General features: G+C 45.5%; 1 protein-coding gene across 3 annotated transcripts in view; it reads right to left on the bottom strand.

The window, feature by feature from the left end:
• Nucleotides 1-14,799: 14,799 nt before the first annotated feature.
• The window catches only part of PDIA5 (protein disulfide isomerase family A member 5), a 94,975-nt gene continuing 83,121 nt past the window's right edge, over nt 14,800-26,653 (bottom strand). For all 3 annotated transcript variants that reach the window (XM_001151831.8, XM_016941760.4, XM_063807046.1), the window contains 4 exons: nt 26,336-26,466; nt 21,859-21,929; nt 15,444-15,578; nt 14,800-15,024 (listed from right to left, as the gene is read on the bottom strand). In XM_001151831.8, coding sequence (XP_001151831.3) covers nt 14,944-15,024; nt 15,444-15,578; nt 21,859-21,929; nt 26,336-26,466 — 418 coding nt within the window. In that variant the 3' untranslated portion in view covers nt 14,800-14,943. The remainder of the gene's footprint in view (nt 15,025-15,443; nt 15,579-21,858; nt 21,930-26,335; nt 26,467-26,653) is intronic.

The following is a 26,653-nucleotide window of genomic DNA, read 5'->3' as shown; positions in this document are numbered from 1 at the left end:
AAAAATTCCCACCCCCCCATTTTACTTTATGTTTATGCTGTCTAGTTTTATCAAGGCCTCAGAGATTTAGTGGCATTAAAGAAGAAGCTGGAGGGCCAGGTCCGGTGGTTCATGCCTGTATTCCCAGCACTTTGGGAGGCTGAGGCAAGAGGAGTGCTTGAGCCAAGGAGCTCAAGACCAGCCTGAGCAACATGGCGAAACCCTGTCTCAACAAAAAAATACAAAAATTAGCGGGGCATGGTGGCACACGTCTGTAGTCTCAGCTACTTGGGAGGCTGCAATGGGAGGATGGCTAGAGCCCCTGAGATTGAGGCTTCAGTGAGCTGTGATTGTGCCACTGTACTCCATGCAGCCTCGGAGCAAAGTGAGACCCTGTCTCAAAATAAATGAATAAAATAAAATAAAATAAAATAAAATAAAATAAAATAACGGAGAAGAAGAAGGTGGAAAAACATTGGGGGAAAAAACTATCCCAAGCCAGTAAAAACACTGGGGAAAAAAACCAACACCTCCAAGTCAGTAAAACTCCATTCCAAAAATTTAACAATATTTTTATTTTTAGAGTAATATAATCACATCACAAAAATGTAATAAGTATAGAAAAAGAATAAAAGTATCCATATGCTCATCACTTAACAGCCCTATCATTATCTTTTTCATGTATTTTCTTCTGTATTTTTAAAAAGCATATTTTTGAAGAATTGCAATCATAAATATATTCAAATTGACATTCTGCTGTTAAAATTTAACCAACCATAAGATTTCTTCCATGTTTTCCCCTAGTTTTTCATAACTATCATTTTTTACCACCTGCAGAATATAACAAATGAATGTACCATAATTTACATGTTCTTTTATTAGCTATTCCAATTTTTTCAGGGTTCTCTCCTCCCTCATTTTTTTCTATTATGAATAATGCTTAGATGATTATTATTTTTTGCTTGTAGCTGTTTCCATGTTTGAGATTATTTCCTTAGGATACATTCCTACAGCTGGAATTGCTAAATTGAAAGTTATAATCTTTTTTGTGCCTCTCAATTTATATTGCCAGATTACTTTACAAAATTTTTGAACCCCTTTAAAATGCTATTGGTGATGATTGATAATGATTCTTTGGGTACTATCGTTTAAAAAATGCTTTGCTAATTTGAGTGGGGGAAGAAAAGCTCCTTGTTTTAATTTGTATTTCATTTTATTACTACTTAGATTATACTTAAACATCTCTTCTTAGGTAGGGCTTTCTAGTTTTTTTTTCTTTTAAGTTAACTATCAACGTAAGGAATACGGACCTGTTATATATTAAATATGTAGTTATCTATTTCTATAGATATGTGTATAGATAGATATTTCAAGCAATCTGGTATCTTTAAGTTTTATTTCAATGGGAACTTTATGTTTATAACTTTGTCATAGAGATATAACTCCAGTAAATTTATTCTATACTGGCTGAATCAAGGTCTGTAAATTGGTGAGTTCTTTTCCCTTCTAGGCAGAATAAGGGCAAGTGGGGTGAAAAGATAGATTAGTAAAAAAAAATTCATGTAGATAAGGTATTATTATGCTTAATATTGCTCATGTTAAAATTTTATAGCCAAGTTCCCATCATTTTGTAGACATCTTTTAGTATGTAATTATTTTAAATATAGCCTATTATTTTAATTATATCTAATTAAAAGCACTTTCACATATCAATGTGTATTCTAATAAAAAGGAACTTTGAATTCTTTCTATTTTACAATACGGTCTCTATTTCTCTCTTTAAAGTAACTTTATATGTAGGCAATAAGTCCTGGGGAGTTCCTTTAGATAAGCTATGAATTTTAAAACTAACTCACATTTTTATTTTATTGTGCTACAAAAATAAATGTTAAAAGACTTTTCACTAAGTGTTTCTTGCCTTCACTAAGTACTTTTCTTTTATCTGATTATTCACGTGCTGCTTTCAATGAATACTAACTACTTCTATTTGGCATTCTATGTCATAGTGAGAAGGTGGATTCACCATATCCTAATTGTCATTATTATTCCATTACCCAGGTGGTCCTCAGGAGACCACAAGAATGTGTCCTGTTGTTTGAAGTTACGGTCAATCATTACCACCTGAATTAATGCATTAAGTAAGTTAAGTCATGAATATCCTGATTCAGAAACCTGTCTTGAAAAACTAGAGATAAGAAGGCATTTGGAGCAATTTCAGAATATATTTTTTCTCCATTGATTTTTAAAAGAGCCCAACAGAAGTTTACAAAATGGGTTGGGCGAGGTGGCTCACACCTGTAATCAGCACTTTGGGAGGCTGAGGCAGGCAGATCATGAGGTCAGGAGTTCAAGACCATCCTGGCTAACACGGTGAAATCCCGTCTCTACTAAAAATACAAAAAATTAGCCGGGTGTGGTGGTGGGCGCCTGTAGTCCCAGCTACTTGGGAGGCTGAGGCAGGAGAATGGCATGAACCTGGGAGGCGGAGTGTGCAGCGAGCCGAGATTGCGCCCCTGCACTCCAGCCTAGGCAACACTGCAAGACCCCGTATCAAAAAAAACAAAAAAAGAAGTTTATAAAATGATATCCATTTACTTACTACTCAACTTGGACTTCTCCCTTCGCATTCCCATTAATATATTATTCTAGGGCTGCTTTAGGAAGTTCTGAGAGTGGGCTCTCATTTCAATCCAAATGAGGGAAAGCCCAACTTACTCCCTCTGCTCCACTGCTCCACCTGCATTATTATATTCATCCCTTCTTTCTTTCCCTATTACTATCTTGATCTCATCAAGGCCTCCCATTCCTACCTTATTCCCTCTTTCTTGGTACTCTTTTTTGTCTTCCCTGCCCTTTCTTTGAACACTACCAAATAAATATCAAGCCTTACTTCTAATTTAATGGAACCTCATTTTTCTCAACTCCCATTCTTTCCTCCGTAGTAACATTTGTTGTTTTTATGATCATGCATTATCAAAGTAATTCATGCTCATTATAAAATCTGCAAAAACATAAACAAGTAGAAAGAAATGAAAACCATCTGTTATTCCAACTTCCAGAGGTAGCCATTTTCAATTTGTTGCTGCATTTCCTTCAAGTCTTTTTTTAATTAAAATATGTCTTAAAGAAATCAGGATCATAGTAGATACATTTTGTTTCTAGCTTTTTCATCTCGCATTTCATCATGAGCATTTCACTTATGTAAAATGTTAAATACATCACTGAAATGAAAATTGGAATATCTAGAAAAACAGGATTAAGAAAATGAAAATCAATCCTAGTTTTATCATCCCAAGATAATCACTTTAAATATTTCGATCTATTTCTGGTCTTTTTCTTCTATGCATATTTTTAAACGAAAACTGGATCATACACTACATACAGTTTGTGAGCTATGGGGTTCTATGTGAAAATTTCCAACATTTATTCAACACTCATTGAATACTTATCCTTTTCTGGTTTGGGGGCAAAATGGCAAACTAGACAGAAAATGTTTTTGCCCTCTAGATCTTACATTCTAGAGGGGAAGAAAGAAAATACATGAACAAATAAGACAGATGTGATGCTCTTGGGATAAATGCTATGGAATAAAAGAAAGCAGGGTGAAGAATGGAGACTGGCTCTTTATATAGACTGGTCAGAGGAGAGTTCCGTGAGTAGACCCCTAAGAAAAAATAAATAGAAATAAAAACATCGTATTGTTTTTCTGGATTTTGTGTTATTTGTGGTATATTTCAGCTTTTTAAGTGTTTAACTTGTGATTTCCTTTTTTCAAGTAAATAGATATTTACCATTGTCACAAATTTTGCATATATTTATATATTTTTCTGAGACAGGGTCTCACTCTGTTGTCTAGGCTGGAGTGCAGTGGTGCCATCGGCCCACTGTGGCCTCCACCTCCCAGGCTCAAGTGATCCTCCCATCTCAGCCTCCCAAGTAGCTGGAACTACAGGTGCACACCACCCCAAGTAGCTGGAACTACAGGTGCACACTACCACACTCAGCTAATTTCTGTATTGTTTGTAGAGATGGTGTTTCACCATGTTCCACAGGCTGGTCTCGAACTCCTAGGTTCAAACAATCCACCTACCTCAGCCTCCCAAAGTGTTGGGATTACAGGCAAGAGTCACTGCACCTGGCCCAATTTTGTGTGTGTGTGTGTGTGTGTGTGTGTGTGTGTGTGTGTGTGTGTGTGTGTATATATATATATATATATTTTTTTTTTTTTTTTTTTTTTTGAGACGGAGTCTCACTTTGTCGCCCAGGCTGGATCTTGGCTCACTGCAACCTCCACCTCCTGGGTTCAGGCGATTCTCCTGCCTTAGCCTCCTGAGTAGCTGGGATTACAGGTGTCCCCCACCACACCAGGCTATTTTTGTATTTTTAGTAGAGACGGGGTTTCACCATGTTGGCCAGGCTGGTCTCAAACTCCTGACCTCAGGTGATCTGTCTGCCTCAGCTTCCCAAAGTGCTGGGATTACAGGTGTGAGCCACCGTGTCTGGGCCATTTTTATATATTTTTTAAAAAGTGGGCCCCTAAATTGCAACAGCTTCAATCTTCAGGAATTGCAGACCTATTCCTGGCAGTCCTGCCTGTGAGGGAGACTAGGAAATGTAACTTTTTTTTTTTTTTTAAAGAGATGAGCTCTTGCTATGCTGCCCAGGCTGGAGTGCAGGGCTCGTCACAGGTGTGATCACAGTGCACTGCAGCCTCAGACTCCTGGGCTCAAGTGATCCTCCTGCCTTAGCCTCCCAAGTAGCTGGACTACAGGTGTGTGCCACTGTGCCTAGCTCATAGGAGATGTAACTCTTAAGGGAAGAACAGGGTTGGGTGGCACTGGCTCAGCAGACCAGAAACCCAACCTGGCAGTGAAAAAGCCAAGAAACAGATTCATGCTACAGAACTCTGGAAAGGCTTAGGATTTGGAGGCCCCAACTACATCCGAAAGGGAGGCTGAAAATAGGGGGATGGGCTGAGTATGTGCAACATATATTTTCATTTGTCCAAATGAAAATAAATGAATTTAAAAATGAGTCCAAACTGTAAAGGGTTGTACACAGGTAAAGAGTTATTCTTTCATAGGGTTATTAGATTGGTTCACCAGAGAAATGTGGTAGATACTAAATCCAGACCTCAACAAAATATTTGGCATTGTCTTTCATTGTACCCTTTAGGAAAGGTTCGAAAATATCAGTTAGAGACTGAGGTAATTAAGTGGGTTAGGGACTTGCTGAATGATTGTACCTAGGGATGCAGAACTAACTAGTGGATTGATGGGAAATTTCTGTTGGCCTGCTACAGGATTCTAGGCTAAACCCTATTTTTTTTTTTTACAACATTTAAATTCTTGTCAAATTTGCAAGTAACATGAAGTTAAAGATAGAAAACTTATCGGAGACAGAGACAGGATTGAAAACATCCTGGCAAACTAAAATTTTCAAGAAAAAATTTAACTGAAATAATTGTCTTATAGCAAAAATAAAATTTGCGAAGATCTTTAAAAATTATAATTTCCAGAGCTAACAAGAGTTTAGGAGAACAGGTAATTTCATATACTCTTAGTAAGAACATAAATAGGTAACTTTTTAAAGAAATCGACAATATATCACAGGCTTTATTTATTTATTTGAGACAGAGTTTTGCTCTTGTTGCCCAGGCTGGAGTGCAATGGTGCGATCTCAGCTCACTGCAACCTCTGCCTCCCAGGTTCAAGCAATTCTCCTGTCTCAGCCTCCTGAGTAGCTGGGATTACAGGCACCCACCACCATGTCCGGCTAATTTTTCTATTTTTAGTAGAGACGGGGTTTCACCATATTGGCCAGGCTGGTCTCGAACTCCTGACCTCAAGTGATCTGCCCGCCTCGGCCTCCCAAAGTGCTGCTATTATAGGCATGAGCCACCGTGCCCGGCCCTAGAAACATGCATATTCTTTGACCCAGAAGGCCACTTCTGAAAATTCAAAAATGTGTAAAATAACAAAACCAGAGAGGTATATCCAGCATTATTCATAGCTTGGAATAACTATAAATAATATGTATATCTAATAAGATGGATTTCTAAGTAAATGATCACATTTACCCAGGATAAAGTACTACATAGCAACAGTTGTCAACTGGGAGTGATTTTGCCCTCTAAGGGACAAAAATGTCTGGAGACAATTTTGGTTGTTATGTGCAGCAGAGTGGGGAGGTGCTACAGGCATCCAGTGGGTAGAGATCAGAGGTCTGCAACATCCTACAATGTTCAGAAAAGCCCCCAACAACAATTACCTGACCCCAATGTCCATAGTGCCAACGTCGAGAAACCCTGTTGCATAGTCTTTAAAAAGTATGTTAAGGAAGAATATCTAATGATATAGGAAAATACTCAAAATATCTTGTAAAAACTTATTTTAAAAAGTTACAAAATGGTAAGATTTTCGTGTGTGTGTGTGTGTGTGTGTGTGTGTGTGTGTGGAAAAAAACGTTTAATAGTGATTCATGAGTACCAGGATTTCAAGTGGTTTAAATCTCCTTCTGTGTGCTTTTCTGCACTTTTCCAGGTTTCTTATAACATGTGTGGTTACCTTGAAAACAAGCAAATAAAAATATTCGGTGAAAATGAACTATCAAGGATTGGCCTTTTCTGTGGGCAGCGTGAAAAAGCTTTGATGGATATTGTTGAAGGTGAGCCTACGTTCTTAGATTAGATTAACCGAGATATAAGATTTGGAATGAGGAGTTCACGGTCCTCTCTACCCTGAGTGGGCCAGGTTTCACCTGGAGCCTTGTATTCAGGGCTGGGCACCACATTTTATCAGGCATAGAGGAGTTGCATCTTTACGCTGTGCCTATTGTGCAGAGAAAGGGGTGTGTGTGTGTGTATGTGTGTGTGTGTGTGTTTATATTCCTTGATTTAGTAGAAATGATGATCTCAGTCTGATCTGATAAACTGAAAGTCATTTTTAGGTAAATTCTGGGATGACTCTGGGTGAATGCTCAGGGTTTCAGAGTTCCCCTCCTCCCTTCCCCATGAGGTGTGGACAAACTTTCATGTTGTCCTGGTGACAGTTAGGGAAGAGGGTCCACCTTTGGTCCTGCAGATCCTCCCTCCCTCTGCCGGTCAACCCTGCACGGGGTGGTGGCTGCTGAAGCCTGAGACTCAGCCACCTTCCTTCCTTCTCTAGTCCTGGCTGGAGCCCTTTGTCTTCCACACTCACTGGCACCACCTCATTGCCCCTTGTGCTGTGGATCCCTGAGGCGGGCCTGTGATCCCACCGAGGTCACACAATCTGGTAAGCTCCTTAGCCAGACTCCCAGACATTGTCTGCAACCTTCTGTGGAGGTCCAAGGAAATCCTGGGTCCTGGCCACACAAGAAGAAGGCCTGCCTGGAGAGAGTTTGACTCAGCCCTCCTGCTAAAATGGTTTGCTGAGTTATTTATTAACGGTGTGCTCTTTTTTTCCATGTATACTTTTTAGTTGGCAGGAGATTAGGGAGCACTTTTAATTTTGATGTAGTTTCAAACTTATAAAAAAATTGCACACATCTTTTGCCGAGATTCACCAGTTGTTTACATTTTGCTTTTTTTCTTTCTCTTCGTGTTTGTACTTATGTGTGTGTATGTGGGTATCTACATAGTAGATAAACAATTCAGAAAAACAAATATATCTACATAGTATAGCAGATACACACATACATACACATAGATACATTTGTTTTTCTGAATCATTTGATCATTTTTATATACAGGTTTAATATAATTCCTATCAAAATCCCAGAAAAATTTTGATATGGACAAGATTATTCCAAAATTTATACGAAAGGCAAAGGGAAGTAGAACAGCTAAAGCAATTTTGAAAAACAGAAGTAGTAGGAGAACTCAGTTTATCTGATTTCAAGGCATTTTATAGAGAAGTTAAGACAGTGTGGTATCACTGGAGGAATAGACACATAGATCAAAGGGACAAAACAGAGAGCCCAGAAATATACCCGTGTAAGTACAGCCAACTGATATATATTTTTTTTATTTACAACTTTAATCTTTTGTTTTGTTTTGTTTTGTTTTAGAGCTGCAGTCTGTTATGCTGCCCAGGCTGGAGTGCAGTGGCTATTCACAGGTATGATCACTGCACACTACAGCCTTGAACTCCTGGGCTCAAGTGATCCTCCTGTCTCAGCCTCCTGGGTAGCTGGGACTACAGGCGTGCATCACTGCACCTGGCTTCCAGTTAACTGATTTTTTACAGAAGTGCAAAAGAAATACAGTGGAGGGAAGATAGTCTTTTCAACAAATGGCTTGGGAACTGAACCTTGACTTAAGTTTCACACCTTATATGAAAATTAACTTAAAATTGATCATATCTTTAAATGTAAAACTTAAGAAAAAAAGAAGAAAATTTTTGCTATCTAGGGCTTAGTGATGAATCCTTAGATGTGACATCAAAAGCATAATCCATAAAAAAATTGTAATATTGGACTTCATCAAAATTAAGAAATTTTGCTCTGTGAAAGACTCTGTTAAGCAGATGAAAACACAAGCTACAGACTAGGAGAAAACATCTGCAAACCACATTTCTGACTGAGAATCAATTTAGAATATTTAAAGAAGTCTCAAAACTCAACAGTAATAAAACAATCCACTTAGAAAATGGGCAACAGACATGCAGTGACATTTCCCTAAAGATGATACACAGATGGCAAATAAACACATGAAAAAATGTTCAACATTGCTAGCCATTAGGAAAATGTGAATTAAGACCATGATGAGATATTACTACATACCAATTAGAACAGCTAAAATTTTTTTAAAAAGTGACAATAGCAAATACTGGTGAGGATGAAGAGAAACTGGATCTCACACATTACTGGTGAGATGCAAATGGTACAAACACTCTGGAAAACGGTGTGGCAGTTTCTTTAGAAGCTAAACACAATCATACTCCTGGGCATTTATCCCAGATAGATGAACATTTATGTCCACACAAAGGTTATACATAAATGTTCACAGCAGCTTTCTTTGCAAGGCTCAAAACCAGGAACAGCCAAAACATCCCTTAACAAGTAAATGGTTAAATAAACTGTGGTACATCCATACCATGGAATACTACATAGCAATAAAAAGGAGCAAACTATTGACCTATGCAAAAACCTGGATGGACGCTAACGACATTATGTAGAGTGAGAGAGGCCAATCTTGAAGGTTGCATATTATATGATTCCATTTATATAACATTCTCCAAATGACAACATTGTAGGGATGGAAAACAAGTTAGTGGCTGCCAAGGTTTAGGGGAGGTAGAGAGGGGTGTGAATATAAAGGGGTAGCATGAGATGTCTTGTGGTGATGGAATAGTTCTGTATTTTGATTGCAGCGGTAGTTATGTGAATCTACACAGGTGATAAATGGTACTGCACGAAATTTCGAGGGACCCATCCAAAACCAAAACAATCTCAAAAAAGAACAAGGCTGGAGGACTCATACTTCCTGATCTCAAAACTTACTACAAGCCTATAGTTATCAATGTAGTACTGACATACAGGCAGACATACTGACCGATTAAATAGAATAGAGAGCCCAGAAATAAACCCTCACATATGTAACCAGATGATTTTCAACTAGAGTGACAAGACTACTCAGGGAGGAAAGAACAGTGTTTTCAACATATAGTGCTGGAAAAACTAGATATCCATTTTTTTTTTCTTTTTTTTTCTCACTCTGTCACCCAGGCTGGAGTGCAGTGGCGCCATCTCGGCTCACTACAACATCCACCTTCTGGGTTCAAGCAATTCTCCTGCCTTAGCCTCCCAAGTAGCTGGGATTACAGGTGCCCGCCACCATGCCTGGCTAATTCTTGTATTTTTAGTAGAGACAGGGTTTCACCATGTTGGCCAGGCTGGTCTCTAACTCCTGACCTTAGGTGATCCACCCACCTTGGCCTCCCAAAGTGCTGGGATTAAAGGCGTGAGCCACTGCGCCCGGGCTGGATATCCATTATGTTACGTAAAATACACATAACATAAAGTGTTATGTATGTTGTCTAGAGGTGTTTGGCTTCCAGGGACTGTTCTGTGCCAGGCATGGGAAGGTGATGCTTCTGGGTTCAGAAACTAGTTTGCTCCACCACAACATAGGAAGATATGGAATCTCATCTGGAAAGCATCAGGCCCCCTTAGGAAGACAAAGCCTATGCTCAGGGGTTACGTGACCTGCCCACATCACACGGAATAACACAGGCGCCAGCCCTGCCCAGAGGAGGCTCCCAGTTTGAGAGTGACTAGGCATTGCTGGTCAGAACCAAACTCTGTGCATTGTGCTCTTACTGTTTCCCATTATTTTATTGTTAAGACTCGAACAACAAAAGTGATATCAGTGCCACTGAATTGTATACTCAAAAATAGTTAAAATGGTAAATCTTAAGTTATATATATTTTATAAAACAATGAAATTGGACCCTTACCTTACACTATACATAAACATTAACTCCAAATGAATAAAAAACTTCAGAGCTAAAACTATAAAACTTCTAGAGGAAAACATAGGAAGAAAGCTGCAGGACATTGAATTTGGCAATGATTTCTTGGATATAACACCCAAAGACTGGCAACAAAGGAAAAGATAAAGTGGACTTTATAAAAATTAAAAGTTTTGTGCATGAAAGGACATTATCAAGGGAGTGAAAAGAAAACTCACAGAACATGATAAAATATTTGCAAATTATATGTTAGATAAGGGATTAATATCCAGAATGTATAAATAACTCCTACAAGGGAACAACATAAAACCAAACGATCCAATGTGAAAGTGGGCAACAACTTAAAGAGAATAAGAGAATATCTTATTCTCCAAATAAGATAGACAAATGGAAAATAAACATATGAAAAGATGCTCAAGGCCGGGTGAGGTGGCTCACACCTGTAATCCCAGCACTTTGGGGCGCTGAGGCAGGCAGATCATTTGAGGTCAGGAGTTCAAGACCAGCCTGACCAACATGGTGAAACCCCGTCTCTACTAAAAATACAAAAATCAGCCAGGTGTGGTGGCAGGCGCCTATAATCCCAGCTACTCAGAAGGCTGAGGTATGATAATCGCTTGAACCCGGGAGGCGGAGGTGGCAGTCAGCTGAGATGGCACCATGGCACTCCAGCTTGGGTGACAGAGTGAGGCTCTGTCTCAAAAAATAAAAATAAAAATAAAAAAAGATGCTCAAAATCACTAATCATTAGGGAAACGCATTTCAAAACCACAACGAGATGCCACTTCACACCCATTAGGATGGCTACTATTAAAAATGAAACCAAACCAGAAAATAACTGTTGGTGAGGATGAGGAGAAATTGGAACCCTCGTGCCTTGCTGGTGGAAATGCAGAATGGTGCAGCCACTGTGGAAAATGGTCTGTCCATTCCTCAAAAAATTAAAAATAGAGTTACCAGATGACCCAGTAACTCCACCTTCAAAAGAATTGAAAATAGGATGTCACAGAGGTATTTACTTGTACATCTATGTTCACAGCAGCATTCTTCACAATAGTCAAAAGGTGAAACTGACCCAAACGTCCACTGATGGATGAATGGGTAAACAAAATATGGTATGCACATACAATGGAATATTATTCAGCCTTAAAAAAGGTATGAGATTCTAATACATGCTACATACTTTCAAGAATGAACCTTGAAAACAGTGTGCTAAGTGAAATATGCCAGATACAAAAGGATATATGATTTTGCTTATATGAGGTTCCTAGAATAGTGGAATTCATAGAGACAGAAAGTAGAATAGTGGTTACCCGGGCTAGGAGGAGTGGGGAATGGAGAATTATTCTTTAATGGTTATGGAGTTTCAGTCTGGGTTGATGAAAAAGTTCTAGAGATGGATCATAATGATGGTTGGACAACAATGTAAATGTACTTAGTGCCACTGAATTGTACCTTTAAAAATGATTAAAATGGTAAATTGTGTGCTATGTATATTTTACCACAATATAAAAAGGCATAGACATACATACCTTCACTCAGCTGCAGTAGCCAAATTTCAAGTACTCAATACTCATATGTGGCTAATGGCTCTTGGATAACACAGGCCTAAAATAGAGGATTTTGGAGGTGACATATATTTGGTGGGACCATAAGCATAATTTGGTTTTGATAGGTAGCTTAAGAATATCAGCTTCTTTCTTCTAGTCAACAATAAAAGAATGGGAAACAGTAAGAGCACAATGCACAGAGTTTGGTTCTGAGCACCAATGTGCACTCACTCTCAAACTGGGAGCCTCCTGCGGGCAGGGCTGGTGCCTGTGTTATTCCATGTGATGTGGGCAGGTGATGTAACCCCTGGACATAGGCTTTGCCTTCCTAAGAGGGCCTGATGCTTTCCAGATGAGATTCCACATCTTCTTACGTTGCAGTGGAGCAAACCAGCTTCTGAACCTGGAAGCATCACCTTCCCGTGCCCGGCGCAGAACAGCTCCTGGAAGCCAAACACCTCTAGAAGGGGAGGGAGCAGCATGAGGAAGGTAAGAAGAGTCAGGGTCCTGCTCGGAAGGCTCCAGTTAGGTGGTGATGGGGACTCACTGCTGGGCAAGGGGCACCAGAATAAAGATGTGGATCAGTTCTCCCCTAACTCACGTACTGCCTGCAGAGAAATCAGCCTGCAACGCAGGATCCAGGGGAACAGAGGAGGGTGATAGCAAGCCCTCCAGTGGGGCAGAGGGAGGAGGTCTGCACTAAACATCAGTGAAACCACAAAGAACCAAGCATGGTGACTGGGAGTAGAACTAACCCGGATGCCAGGGGGCGAGTGGAGGAAGAGAGTTCTGTCCGCAGGGGCAGCTGCCCAGAGCTGCGACGAAATTTGCTGAGGTCATGCCCAAAGTCAATAAATAGGGATGTGAAGAGGATTCCATTTCATGATATGTTAAAAAAAATTTTTAAACCTATAATTGACAATATTTCATGTTTTTAAGTCTTCATATAGAAGCTAGGCCAGGAAAGTCTGAACTTTGAGGATGTGGAATGGCCAGAAAGTAAGCCCTGTGCCTCGCAGGTGGGCACTAGTGGTCCTCAGCCAGGAAGTGGCTCTTGTGAGGTTATTATTGAAAAGGTGCAGTAAAAAAAAACCCAAAACAAACAAACAAAAAACTTTTTTGAAAAACACAAGCAAATATGTTCCCCCTACAAATACTCCAAATAACGAAGGAGACCCATGTGCAGACACACACACATGCTAGAATGGTAAACACCTGTGTCAGGATTAAATGACACCTTGTAAGATGTTCCTGGTCCCCAACAGGAAGGGACTCAGTAACTGTGTTTCAATGATGTCTAAATGTATGCTTCTGTCTTTCATATCCAATCCTTGGGTGAAGTCCAGGGGCCACTGCCAAGGAAGTGGGTGCTTAGGGGAAAAGAGAAGAGCTGAACTGGCAGGAGGGTCAATTGGGAAGTTGGAGAACTGCACAGAACAAGGGCTCTCAAAACCTTGATTTCCCTTAATGAAACCACCCACAGTGGCACCATCGTCAAAACAGCTGTGAAGAACTTGGAGGCTCTGTCCTCCTCTCAGCAGATTCATCAGCAGGAAGGACTTAGGCCAGGAGGAAGGGAGCTGGGTCCAGGAAAGGAGGGCTGTTCCTGCAGGCCAAGTCCCCATCAAGGCCACCAGAGCGTGCTTCCAAGTACTGCAGCTTAAGCAACGCCCCCCTGAACTACTGGAGGAATCCAACTCTAGGACCGCTACTTATAACTAAAGACAAGATACTAGCGCAAGGCCGCTCTGCTGTCCATGGAGAAATACCACCAAGCAGACAAAACATGTTACTGCTGTGCTCAGGCTCTGCCTGCACCGCTGGGCACAGGGCTGGGGTGTCAGTCATGCAGGAATGCAGAAAGCAGGAGGACTCACCAGAAAGGTGGGTCAAAAAGGAGATGTACACAGCAAGGCACCCATCCATGGAAAATGTGGCGTAAAGATTTGGGGTTATTATGGTTGGTGGTGGGGGCGGGTGAGCAGATCTAATATCTGCACCTCGAGAACACACCATCCCTTCCAGCCGGGGTGCACAGCAAGCAGCTGGCACAGAGCCCCCCCTTCCCCCACTCCATTCATGCCCCTGAAGCGGCAACTTAATCTTCTTTAAAGGGAGATTGGGGAGGGAACAGAGAGACGAAGAGAAGACAAATAGCTGGAGAAAGATAAATACCTAAGTAAGTTCCAGGAAAACACACACAGAGGAAACACACCAATGCTGAAACCGCAATGATCCAGAAGAAGCTAGTGTTTGGTTACCATTTGCTTCAGCATCCCAATTTCCCTGATCATCTTTTGTTTTTTTCTTTCTTTTTCTTTTTCTATTTTTGAGACAGGTCTTGCTTTCTAGCTAGGCTGGAGTAGTCATGCGATCATAGATCATTGCAGTCTTGAACTCCTGGGCTCAAGAAATCTTCCCTTCCCAGCCTTACAAGTAGCTGGGACTACAGGCATGTACCCCTATGCCCAGCAACTTTATTTTCTGTAGACATGAGGTCTCATAATGTTTCCCAGGCTAGTCTTGAACACCTGGCTTCAAGTGATCCTCCCACCTCAGCCTCCCAAAGTCATTGATCATCTTGACTTATTTCCTCTCATTAGCTTGTCATTTTCCAGCAGGATATTCTGCGGTCCAGTTTCCCTGTTCTGCTCTCAAATGACTGACAGGGGGCTGACACCCTCAGGAGTCACCTCCATGCAGATGGGGCACTGGAACACTGCTCTGTACCTCCCAGCAGAGGTGGTGGAATGAGGAGGATGTGAGTATCCACCTTTTTTAGTACAGACTCCACGAAAATAAACCATACCACCAAATAAATGGTTTAATTTTATTTCAAAATTGTACAAAATGGCCATAAGCGGCTATAAAAAATTTGTCTTCAGAACATGTGGAAATTCAGAAACAACAAAACAGGTATCATTCACAGTGTAATGGAAAAGCTTTTTCTGAGGCAGGAATTATAACTCTTCCTTCTTTTTCCCTAGTCTTTCATGGTCTCCCTCCCGGAGGGCTCGAATATAATTGGTAAATCCCAATTCCTGCAGGGAAGGGGGAGAGAGAGAGAGAGAAAGAGCTTTAATCCCTGAGCTGGCTGTGCACTCTCTCTCCCCACACCCCCAGCCCCTCCAGGGGGTCACTCCTATGACAGGGAGAGGTGGGCAGACTCCTGCAAGGTGGAGAGGGTCTGCGTGGCTTGCACCAGCCCCGACCAGCAAGTGAGAAAACCCTCGGCATCTGGAGTCCAGCCTGCCTCTGGGGACAGGACATCTGTGACAACCCCTTGGGACTCTCCAACAATGTCAAGCCTCAGCCAGGCCCAGGGCCTGGGCCTCTCGGTGCAGTGTTCCAGCTGACTTCTGCAGTTTCTGGGATGCTGCCCAGTGCTGCCCCTCCTCAGTGGAAGTTTCCCTGCCCATCAGCAGAGAGAGCTCTGGGCAGACGCCTCTCCCCCACTTACTGTGCGGTCGCTGTCATACTTTTCTGCGAACTTCCCATAGTGGTAGTAGTGGAAAGTGGGGTAGCCCTTGACCGCCTCCTGCTGGCACAGGTCTTGGTTCTTGTCTTTGACACAGTCAACAGCGGCACAGGCAATCTAGGAGGCAAGGTAAAGAGAATTGGCACAGGGTGTCCCCAGGCTGAGGCCTGGACCCCATAACACAGATTGCACATCTAGTCCACGTCACAGGCCCACTCTGATTTTTCTCCTCAGTGGCAGGTAGGAACTGAACCAAAGCACCCCCAGCTCAGGGCTCCTTGGAGACTGATGGTGCTTGTTTTCAATTTCCAGATGGGTAAGGTTAGGGGACTCGGCCTGGAGTGCCTTTAGACTGTCCTTTAAAATCAAGAGTATGATGATCGTAAAGGAAATGATGACTCGAAAGCATTTGTAAACACCACAGGTTCTGTGGTGCTATCTGTAAGGGACTGTAGGATTTAATCATTTCTCCACTAATATTTCCGGAACATTAGCTTGGGGGGACAGTATAGTGCCAAGGTTAAGAGCAAGAGCTTTCAAGTCAAGTTCCCCAAGTGCACTCTTGGTTTGCCTGGACATTAAGACTTAAGGAAAATAACTCAGCCTCTTGGTGTCTCATTTTTTTCAGCTGTAAAATGGGGATAATAATAGTATCTAGGCTATCAGGATATTGTGAAGACTGAATAAGAGAATTCAAGTGAGGCCAATGAGCACAGAACCTGGCACCAGATTCATGGTCAGGAAATGTCAGCTGCTATTACAGTCACTTCTTCCGACCCCATATACAAGCTCTGTCCCCACTTAGGGGCTCAGTGTCTGGGCAGGGGTTGGATAAAGGGACAATTCCAACATGACGTGATGTGAGGGATGAGGGAGGTGGTCCAGGTGCCAGGTGAGTGGGGCAAAGGCGCTCTGTATGATTCGCCATCTGAGCCAAGACTAGAAGAGGAGGAGACCAGGGAAGCACATCTGGAAACTGGAGGAGCCCCGCATGAGTAAAGCCATCAGAATGTTTGGTCAGAAAGTGGTTCCCACATTGGCCACTGGCCTCTTCTTGACCATCTAGCAAATTCCACATGCTGGGTAGCTTTTCCTCATCATTTGTTGTTTTTTCAAAGGAAGACAGTATAAAGCAGAAATGGGGAACTTGTTTCCCGTTGAGGGTCATGCACCAGGGAAGCCTGAGAAGGGGTCCTCAATGGCCATACCCAGTACAGAGGTGTTATGGAAGATGGGGCAGATTCCCATGAGAGCGAGTCCTCCTACCAGGCAACATGCACTGAAACCCTGCCGTGTGCCAAGCCTGTTCTAGATGCTGGGGGACAACGTTGACCTTGACAAAGTCCAGTTACCAAGCATCTGCTGTATGACAAATTAGATCATTTTACATAGAGCTCAATGAATGCTTGGAAGAAATTAAAAGAGGGTGATTCAATAAGATAATTTAAAATTGTTGAATAACCATGATTCACACAGTTCTTTGGTTGATGGTTATTTGCATTTGGACAAAGGCCCCTTTCCAGGTAGGAGAATCCTGTGGGCCCCCATGGCCACGTTTACTCATCATGTCCCTCATGCCCAGGTGAGCTGCCAGACGGATAGCTGGAGAGAAGAGTGAGGTGCGGCCTCCCCTGGCCACCAGGTGCCACCTTCACCCCCCTCACCCTCACGCTTCCCTTCTACTCTTCAGCTATGTAACATTCTATGCGGTGAGACTTTTAAAATGGAGTTTACAAACTTGCTGCCTGCAATCTGTATCTGGCTCTCAGTCCTCTTCTATTTGGCCCACATTGAATTTAACAACAACAAAAAAATAAATCTGAATTAGCTCCAACATAGAAATGGAGCCAGAAGACTTAATATAACAATTTGGCTTTCCAGCTTCTCTTTAAAAGTCAGAAGACTTGATGGCACTTACCCTGCAGTCTCATAGGTGACAACTGGCTGGGCAGAGAGGCAGCTGTCCTTCAGGTAGGCTAAACATACCTTCCCCAGCATCCCCTGGAGCCCAGTTCACCCAGGCCAGCAGACTGGCCCCTACGCACTTCTGATAACCGCAGCCCACCTCTAAAGCACTTTATTATTTAAAAACATGAGGCAGATGCTCCCCTGGCCAAATTGTGGGGTTCCATTTCTCAGGGCAGGTGCTATGGGGCCCTGCCCAGGGACACGGGCATCCACATACTTTCCTTCCCTGCAGCCAGAGGCTGAGGCCCCATGTCCAGCCCGGGCCAGGAGCTGCTGCTCCGCTGTGAAAGTGCTGGACGAACATGGCTCTGGGCTGCTGCTCTCCCTGCATCTGCTTTAAATTATGAATTTAATTTGTATACATGCCCTGGAGCTATTGGAAATATAGTGTATGGTTTTATAAATCTACTAAATTAGAAATGTATACTTGTTCTGAATCACCTAAACTAGCTGCCAGCCGCACACATGGAATGCAACTTCTAGCTGCAAAGGTGAATCCACGCGCAGTTTCCACAGAACAGGAGACAAATGCATCCTCCCCAAAGGCAGCAGCTTAGACTCTTTGGAAAGAAGGCAGCGAATAAAGCTCTTCTCAGCTATTGAAATTTCACCTAAATGCCTGTCCCCTTACACCCAACTCAAGATTTGCACTGATCACCTGCAACACAGAACACCTACGATTTCTCAATTTGTTCTATGGTGGTTGGTACAAATCCTGGGGCACACGCTGCTGGTGTCCTGCCACATCACCTCAGACCAGCCCTTGCCACAGCACCTGCTACTCTCAGCCTCAGAGCATCCTCCCAGCCTCAAGGAGCTGGATGTAAGGCCAATGACAGATGGGGGACTAGAACAAGGACCCTGGCTTCTTTGGCCTTTGAGTGGAACAGCTCTGTGTCACGTTTCCTGGTGAGGTCTCCTGTGGGACTGAGCCTTGGTGACTCATCCAGTCATCTGCCCATAAAACACCTGCTTTGGTTCCTCCCCTTTCGTGTCTCACTTCCAGGGTCCTCTCTGAACTTCCTGAGATCACTTTCCAAATAAATTCCCTGCACATGAGCCCAGGAGCAGGGTCTGCTTCTGGGAGAACTCAAACTCTGACAAACTCTGTTTGTGATTCTCACTCTGCCCCTCTCCAGCTGAGAAACTAGCATATGATCTCTCTAAGATTCAATCACCTCTTCAGCAATATGAGCACTGTAACAATACCTAGTTGAGCAAGCTATTGTAAGGACAATATGATGTAAGAAATGCTTTCAGTGGAAGAAGAGCTCTCAGTAAATATCAAATATGTTATATTGTTCCTTCATCTAGTCAACATTTAACACAGCTCTAAGGTGTCATGACTGTGGGGAGTTCAAGGACAAATGAGGTCTCTGTCCTGAGGGAGCTTTCGCTTGGAAAAGGCAGTAGCCAGCCTCATAAACAGGAGGACCTACATGTCATGGCCAGATTCCAGCAGTGAAGTGGGCCCATGGCAGAGGTGGGGCCCCCACTGCCTCAGGGCCTCCCTCTAAGGGTGACCTTCACACCTGGCCCCACACCACCCACAGGATGCACACCTTGACGTGCAGTGAAAGGTGAGCCCCCTACCTGCTTGCCAGCCCACCACAGGTCCTGTCTGCCTTGCCCCTTCAATAACACCATCTGTTCCAACACTAACACTTTGCATTCCTTTCCCCACCAGCGTGCCAACCGATAAAGTCCCCAAGTAAGCTCCCGGGAGGGGGTGGAGGCTCCCCCGCTAAAATATGAGCTGCCACACACAGCTTTATTGATTCAGTAAAATAAATCTCTGCAGGAGCTAATATTGACTTTGGCTATGAAAATGGAAGTGAACAACCAACTGCATATTGATTGGGATAGGAACAGGGGCTGGGTTCTGGGTGGAAAAACCCCACAATTCCAGCTAAGAAGTGGCAGCCTGGGGTGTCAGGAGACCCAGTTCTGGCTGTCAGTGACCCGCTGGGCATTCCTGAGCAAGGGACACAGCTCCTCTCTGGGCCTGGATCCCTCACGAGTAAAGGGAGAGGGGACAGGCCAACAGTCCCCACACACCAGCCTGTTGCCAGCACAAGAGCCAGCTCTTAAAAACCACAAATTTCCAGCACCATCCCCCAGAGACTCTGATCTGATAGTTGTAGGATGGGACCCAGTAGTCACAGTGCCATGCCTGGAGCACAGAGTGGGCACCAGTAAGTTCAGCCCCCCAGGCCAGATGGCTGGCTTCCCTGATGTCATGAATGTAACCTCCAGGAAACCCAGGCAGGCCACCTGCCTCAGACAGAGAGGTTATGAAGTGCATTCCTGAATGCAAGTGAGGGTGATCCCTGGCTTGGAATAAAGGAAGCTGAAAGGAGAGACAGAGGGAATAAGAGACAGGGGGACTGAACCCAGGAAAAGGCCACAACACCACTGGCCCAAGACAATCAAGCAAAGGTGTGTCAGTGTCTAAGGGGAGGGGAGCATCAAGGAAATGGGCCCTCATGTAGCAGTGGAGGGGGAATGGGAAGAGAAGACGTGGGCTCTCAGCTGCCCGCTGGAGGCCTGGCAAGTCTGGCCTCACCTGCACTGATGTGGGTCAGGCCACAGGACAGCCTCAGTGGCGGTCTAGTGGGCAGAAAGGGGCCACGTCAATGGGGCTGCCCCTTCAGGGTTTCCCCAGCCCGCTAGGTGCCTCAGCTGGACCACGCTCCCTGACACCATGCTCCCCAGCATGGCTGGGAGGGCAAGCCCAGGATCTGTGTGCCAGTCATGCCTCAGGACCCTCACAGATCTCCTGGGGCCTATGGAGACCTGAGTGTCCAGTGGGACAGGGAGATGGCACACCTCAGCCTTTCTCCTGCTGCCCAGAGCACCCAGCATTCTGGGTGGCACGTGATGGACGTCAATACAGAGTGGGAGCTATTCTGGTCCTGTGGACTGGCAGCCCAGGCCATGCTGGATATCGTGGGACCACCAAGCAGGAGCAACTACCCTGTGCTGTGCACAAGTGGGTGGGAACAATGAGGGACATGGACACGGGAAGGAAGCCCCTGCTGCCATACCCCACTCAGTGCAGGGAAAGGGGCAGGCAGAGGAGAAAACGCTTCTGGTCCTTGTACTCCCTTCTGGTGGGGGTGAGGGGTGCCTCAAAGCCGCAGCCAGGGCTTTTGGGTAACAATGGGACCTCCTGACTCCAGAGAGAGTCCTGGGCTCTGGGTCTAAGTGAGAATCAGGTTCCCAGTTCATCCCCACTCTCCCTGCATGGGCCTGTCCCCAGCCTGGCTTCCTTTGGCTTTATGTCCCTGTAAAGTTCTCATTACCCCATCTCTGCCACTGTCTCTGGGCCTGTTAAGGTGATCCTAGCACCTGTATCTCTGCTCCCACAAGGTCTGGATGGTACCTTTAGGCCTGACCTCCTGTTGGCCTTGATCAAAACTTCAAACCCTGCCCACCCGGCCCTGGGATGGTCATCTGTCTCTGCTTGTGAGGGCTGCTCCACTAATACCTGCTCCCCTTTCCTGCCTTGGCTGAACCTCCGTCTAGGCCTGCTTGGCCTGTTTATCATCTAGGACTCTATGCTCAGCTTATGCCTGGCCTTGGTTCCTTCCAGCCTGCCCTGGCCCCACCTGGGATTCCACCCAGGAAAGTAAGGCACCCCCGCACGTGACTCTGGGTTTGGGTGTGTGTGAATGCAGATCCCACGTGACTGCCAGCTTCTAGGGCCTGTTAGGCCAGAGGTTCCCATGACTGAGTCTCAGGGCTGGGAGGAATGTTTGCAGTCCTCTGCACCAGCGCTCCGCCTGGCATGGATGAGAAGGGAACTCAAAGGCTGGCAGTCAATCACACTTCCCCAAATTCAGGGGTATTTCCCTGCCCCACAAGCCCTCTCCCAGCAGAAGCCCCCACTGCACCAGCTGCCTGGGGGATGCGCCTGGGGGACGCGCCTGGAGGCCCTGCACTCTAATCCAATCTGCAGCTCTAGCTTGTTAATTTTATGCTTCATCAGTCAGCAGCTGCAGGAGCCTTTCACTTAGGCAGGGCGAGGCTCCACTGACATGGCCTTGCTCTCCTCCACCATGGCATCCTCCAGTTGACTTTTGTTGGATTTTTAAATTTGTATTTTTAATTATATAAGTAATGCATGATGACAATCCTACAGTAAAAAGATTCAAACACTAAAAAAGTAAATAGATGACCCCTTTAACCATCCCTCTCCTCCAAGTAAGTGCTGGAATGGTTCAGCATATCCCTTTTAGTTGATTTTGCAGCATAAATCCAGCCTGCCCTATCTTCCTTCTAAAGAGAATGTCCTGGTTCCCAAGGAATTTCCTGCTTACAGGTCTTAGCAGATCTGCCCCTGTTTGGGGAAGGGACCTGAATGACAAGAAGGAAGGTGTAGGAATTAGCTGGAGGCAGATCAAGAGATGAAGAGCGCTGTCCTTACCTTTCGGTCATCTTTGAAGGCATCAGCAGTAGCAGTAAAGTGCGGAATGACCTTCTTACAGTGTGGGCACCCTGTGTGAGAGGGGAAGAGAGCACACAGGACCGTGATGCATGTGCAGGGAGGCTGCAGGGCCAGGGACCCTTCCTGAAAGCTCCAGAGAGGGCTCTCCAGGAGCCCCCCACTGCCCACCACACTGTCAGGGTCCTTTTGTCAACCTTGCCACTCTAACCACCTCCCACCCATGTCTGATCTATTGGTAGGGGGGACTGGTAGGAGTCCCTGTCACAAGCATCATATGCTCCTGCCCAGGCTGGGGGGCGATGGTCACTGTAGTCTAGTTCTGCTCCTTCTACAGAGGACGAGGAACAGCCTGACCCTGGGGGCAGAGGGAGCTCTGGGCTTAAAGAGGAAGGCACGGGATTCTCAGAGCCGCTACAATCTTCTCTTGCTCCAGGGACAATAGCAAATCTCTCCATTTCCTGACTGAGAGGAAGTGGCGTTGGGAAATGCAGGGTGGGGGGATTTTGGGGCAACTACTCTACACCCACGGCTCATGCTTTGCTGCTAACTTCTGCATTCCTAGCAACCTCCACCCAGCCCAGACTGTGAGCAGCCAAATCAGGCCCTGGTCCCCAGGTCTCCATCTACCCTTTGCTCTACAATAACCAGAACCTCAAAGCCAGGAACAGGAAGGCCATGGTCAGGGTAAGAGGGAGAGGAGCTACAGGAAGTCACCAGGCAGTCCTCAGGTCCCTTGATGCTCCCTGTCCCAGGGAGAAGGCTTGTCAGAGCAGCCTAAGGCCTTTGAGCTATACTGGGGCCCCTACCTCCAGCATCTGTCTCTTGTTCTGGGCATCACCCTGAGCCCCAACTCTGACCTCAGTGTCTCAGAAGCAGGGTAGGGACCTCTGTGGGGGCCACTTTCTCCTCCTGTCCTGGTGAGCCCAGGAGCTGCAGGCTGATCCAGCCCTTCCCTCAGCACTAACAGATCAGAACCCAAACCCCCCTCCTCTCTCAGCCCTTTCCCAGTCACTGGTGAACAGAACTGCCCAGGGCACAGAAGGGCTCTGAGGGGAGGGTTTCCCTGGGCAAGGGGAGGCTCCAGCCCACACCTCTACGTCAGCCGGCCTCCCTCAGCCTCGGGAAGGCAGAGATGCCACGGTGGGAACAGAAACGGCTCTGCTCATCTACTTTCTCCTTTTTAAAATAAGATAATAATGACTGGCATTTCAAAGGGTTTTGTGAAACCAAATTAAGGCTAAGCTACAAGTTTAATCTGAATTTAGTCCTTGAGCCAGTCTTGAGATGAGCAGGACCACCCACATGGTCTGGCTGGCAGAGTGGCCAGCTGGCCCAGAGCATTGTGGGGGGTGATGGGGGGTGGGGGTGTAGAGGGCTTTGCCAAGTCTCATGCAGAAGGAGCAGAAGAGACCTGGGCCAGTGATGGGTTATATCAGAAATGAGACAAGCACAGCTTAGCAATGTGCCTAGCATAGCCTAGCTCATGGCAGAGACTGGATGATTTTTTAATAGCCTAAAATGGCAATTACAAGTAACACTTCACTAATTTGACGTAACAGAAAGAAAAATAGCTCAAATTCATGAAAATGTCACACGATAAAGGGATGATGTTATAAAATTTTCAAAACACTTAAAGAGCGCAATCTACTGGTTAACAAGGTACGTCACAGACAGCTCCTGCAGGCAGCTGCAGGCCCCTTGTGTGTGGCCTATGCCCATAATAGCATTAGGCTGGCTGAAAATAACCACCCCCCTTCCTCAAAACCTGGTTTCACTATTAATTTTTCCTTTTTAACCTCTTTGTTCATTGAAAGTCTAAAGGTAACTGTCAGCCTAGTGTAAATTCCTGTTACCATCAATTTAAAATATCTAGGCCTCAGATTAATGGCTTTCTGTTGCATCTAATTTTCTCATTATCCGAAAGAAAGAGTGGGGCCAATGAATAATGGGAGGGAGGGCTGTTTCAGAAAGTGCATGAAGATGCTTCCAAGAGGTGTCAGGAGGGCCAGATGTGGATGATTTTTTTTATTTAATGTAGGCTTAAAAAAAAAAAAAAAGGCACTGCCTCTGTGTAGCGGAAAACCAAAGACGCCTCCCAGAGTGGGGAAAGAGGAACAAAGACTGAGGACAGGCTGGACAATTGCAGTTCTAGAGACTCCGCCAAGCTGGCCTGAGAAGGGCAGTCACCATGACCAGACCATTCAGCGTAAAAGGAACAACGAAACAGCAGGAGGAAGAGCTGTGCAGAAGCTGGGGAGACAGGATGCAGGGGCAGACATGGTGGGAGAAGGGATTTGGGAGGTGGAGAGATGTGAGGGGAGGTAAGATGTTGGGGTGAGGCAGCTAGAAGGGGAGCAGGAACGTGTGGGCATGCTGCTTTTCCTTTAGACCTCTATCAGGCATTTGACTTTACTATTTGACATTTCTGTAGTGTTTAGATCCTTCATATATAAAAAGTATATAGTATATGCCATATTTATATATAAAAATAGGTATTATTATTTTCATTATTAAAAAGTCAAAAGATGTATCTTTTTTGTCCTTGGAAAGTCTTCCCCCTGTAACCCACTGATAAAGATGTATGTCCCTGGGGCAAGGTTTAGGGACAGAAAAACGCAGTAACTGAAATGAAGAAACTCTAAGGACCAAGCCCTCTGCCAGAGGTTGAGTCACTCAGTGACCCTGCCCTGGATGGATTGCGCTTAGAATTTTGTCAGGGTAGACAGTGAGCCCCTCAAGGCCTGGCAGGGACATGTCTCCCTCCCTTGTACCCTGGGCCCTAGACACTGCACAGCACAGAGCTGATATTTGATGGATAGATGGAAGACAGGCGGGAAGGCAGGCGGGAAGGCAGGCAGGCCAGAAGGCAGGCAGGCAGGCAGGAAGGCAGAAAGGAAGGCAGGCAGGAAGGAAGGCAGGAAGGAAGGAAGGAAGGAAGGCAGGAAGAAAGGCAGGCAGGAAGGAAGGCAGGCAGGAAGGCAGGCAGGAAGGAAGGCAGGCAGGAAGGAAGGAGGGCAGGAATGAAAGCAGGCAGGCAGGAAGGAAGGAGGGCAGGAAGGCAGGCAGGCAGGCAGGCAGGCAGGCAGGAAGGAAGGAGTTGTAGATCTTTGGCAGCCCAAAAGGGTAAGAGTCTCTCCCAGATTCCCTGGGGATTCAAGCACCTGTCTGCCCCAGCAGCCAGGGTCAGGGTGGCGGGGGGCTTATGTCTGCTATGAAGTCCCCTCAGTCAGGGAGGAGCTGAAGAGAGGAAGAGGAAGCACTGGGCTCTGGTCCAGAGGTCTGGGGGAAGGTATTTCGTCTGGTCAAGGGCTTCCACTCCTGCAGCCAGGTTCTCACTTGCTGCTGAAAACACTCACTCTCTGGACTGTGCCTGTGACATAGAGAGAGCCATCCAGGCTGCGGGAGGGGCCGGCCACTAACTTGCCCCATGGCCTTGGGCAAGGCTCAGTCCTCCACCCCCTAATGCCAGAGGAAAGATGTCAGCTCCCAAAAATTTTCAGGCTTCTGGGCACACCCTACAGACAGAAGAGGACAGCCGGAAGCTCTGTAAGGGACTGGGAGAGGACAAGTCCCACTCTGAGAAGGAAAGGCAGAAAGAGATGGGCAGGGAGGCTGCCTCAAGGAGGGGCTGAGGCTGTGGCGGCCCCTCTCAGACCCTGAGAACACAGAGACTCCACGGATTACTGACACTTGAAAGGTGGGGACAGGGGGAGCCAACAGGAGGGCCGGCTACAACTGAGTGGGTTTATGGCTAGATGGAGCTGCCTGGCTTCTCTGTAGACTGCAGCTTTTATTATCCTCACTCCATTAAGCTGAGCTGTAACCTGGGGGAGAGAGAGAAGGGCAGCAGAGAGTGGGAAATTCTAAGAACCTTTCATTGTAAGTATCAATTAACAACTTCAAAATGGGAATACACAGAAACCTGAGGTCACCGATGCCAATGTCGGCAGACGTGTCACTTCCTCAGCTTAAGCTCTGATTAAAATGAGCACAGCACAGGAGCTCAGGAGTGAATGTGGCTGTGCCTATGCCACGGCTCCAGAGCCATCTGGAAGGGCAGGGAGAGGGGGTTCCAAGGTGCCGAAGATAAGTCAGTGTCTGGAGAAGGAAGAGGGGGTGGGGGCAGCTGAGGGGTGGGAAGTGTGCAGGTAGGGGACAGGGGCATGGAGGAGCCCAGGGACAAGAGGGGACGAGCACAGAGGCAGAGGGCTTTAGGACAGACACGAGAGAGGCTGCCCCAAAGGAAGGAGAGCCCGACAAGTCTGACAAAAGGAGGCCCTGGATTTGAAGGACCTCTTAGCCTGGAATAAAATTGGAGAGCCTGGTTCATAATGGAGATGACCCTGGGATCCATCAGCGGCTGCCTTGGTCCCTGGGGTGGGTGTGCGGGTCTTTTTGGTTTGGTGGGGCCAAACCCCTCTTACCGTGCCACTCAGTGAGCACCCAAGCTACTTACAAGGGGCGTAGAACATGACCAAGGTGTGTTTCTTCTTCTTCAGGGTCTCCCGGAAGTTGTCCCCCACCAGGTGCAACACGCTTGTCTGCTGCTCTTCCCACGTGGGCTCTGGGGGTGGGGGGGCCTCAGGGCTGCAAGAAGCCAGGGGAGTGGGGAGGCAGCCATAAGGAGAGATTTTTAGATGGGCAAGGAAATCCACCCTCAATGTCCCAACCACTCGGGGGAACATGCATGAAGAAACCACTACAATCCTTCTAAAATTTCATTTTAAAACCACAGTTTAAACACAAACAAATCTGTGCCACCAGCAAAGACCTT

This window comes from Pan troglodytes, chromosome 2 (assembly GCF_028858775.2).
Source record: "Pan troglodytes isolate AG18354 chromosome 2, NHGRI_mPanTro3-v2.0_pri, whole genome shotgun sequence".
Classification (NCBI taxonomy): Eukaryota; Metazoa; Chordata; class Mammalia; order Primates; family Hominidae; genus Pan; species Pan troglodytes.
Note: the sequence above shows the minus strand (reverse complement) of the source record. Positions and strands in the feature narration are given on the sequence as shown.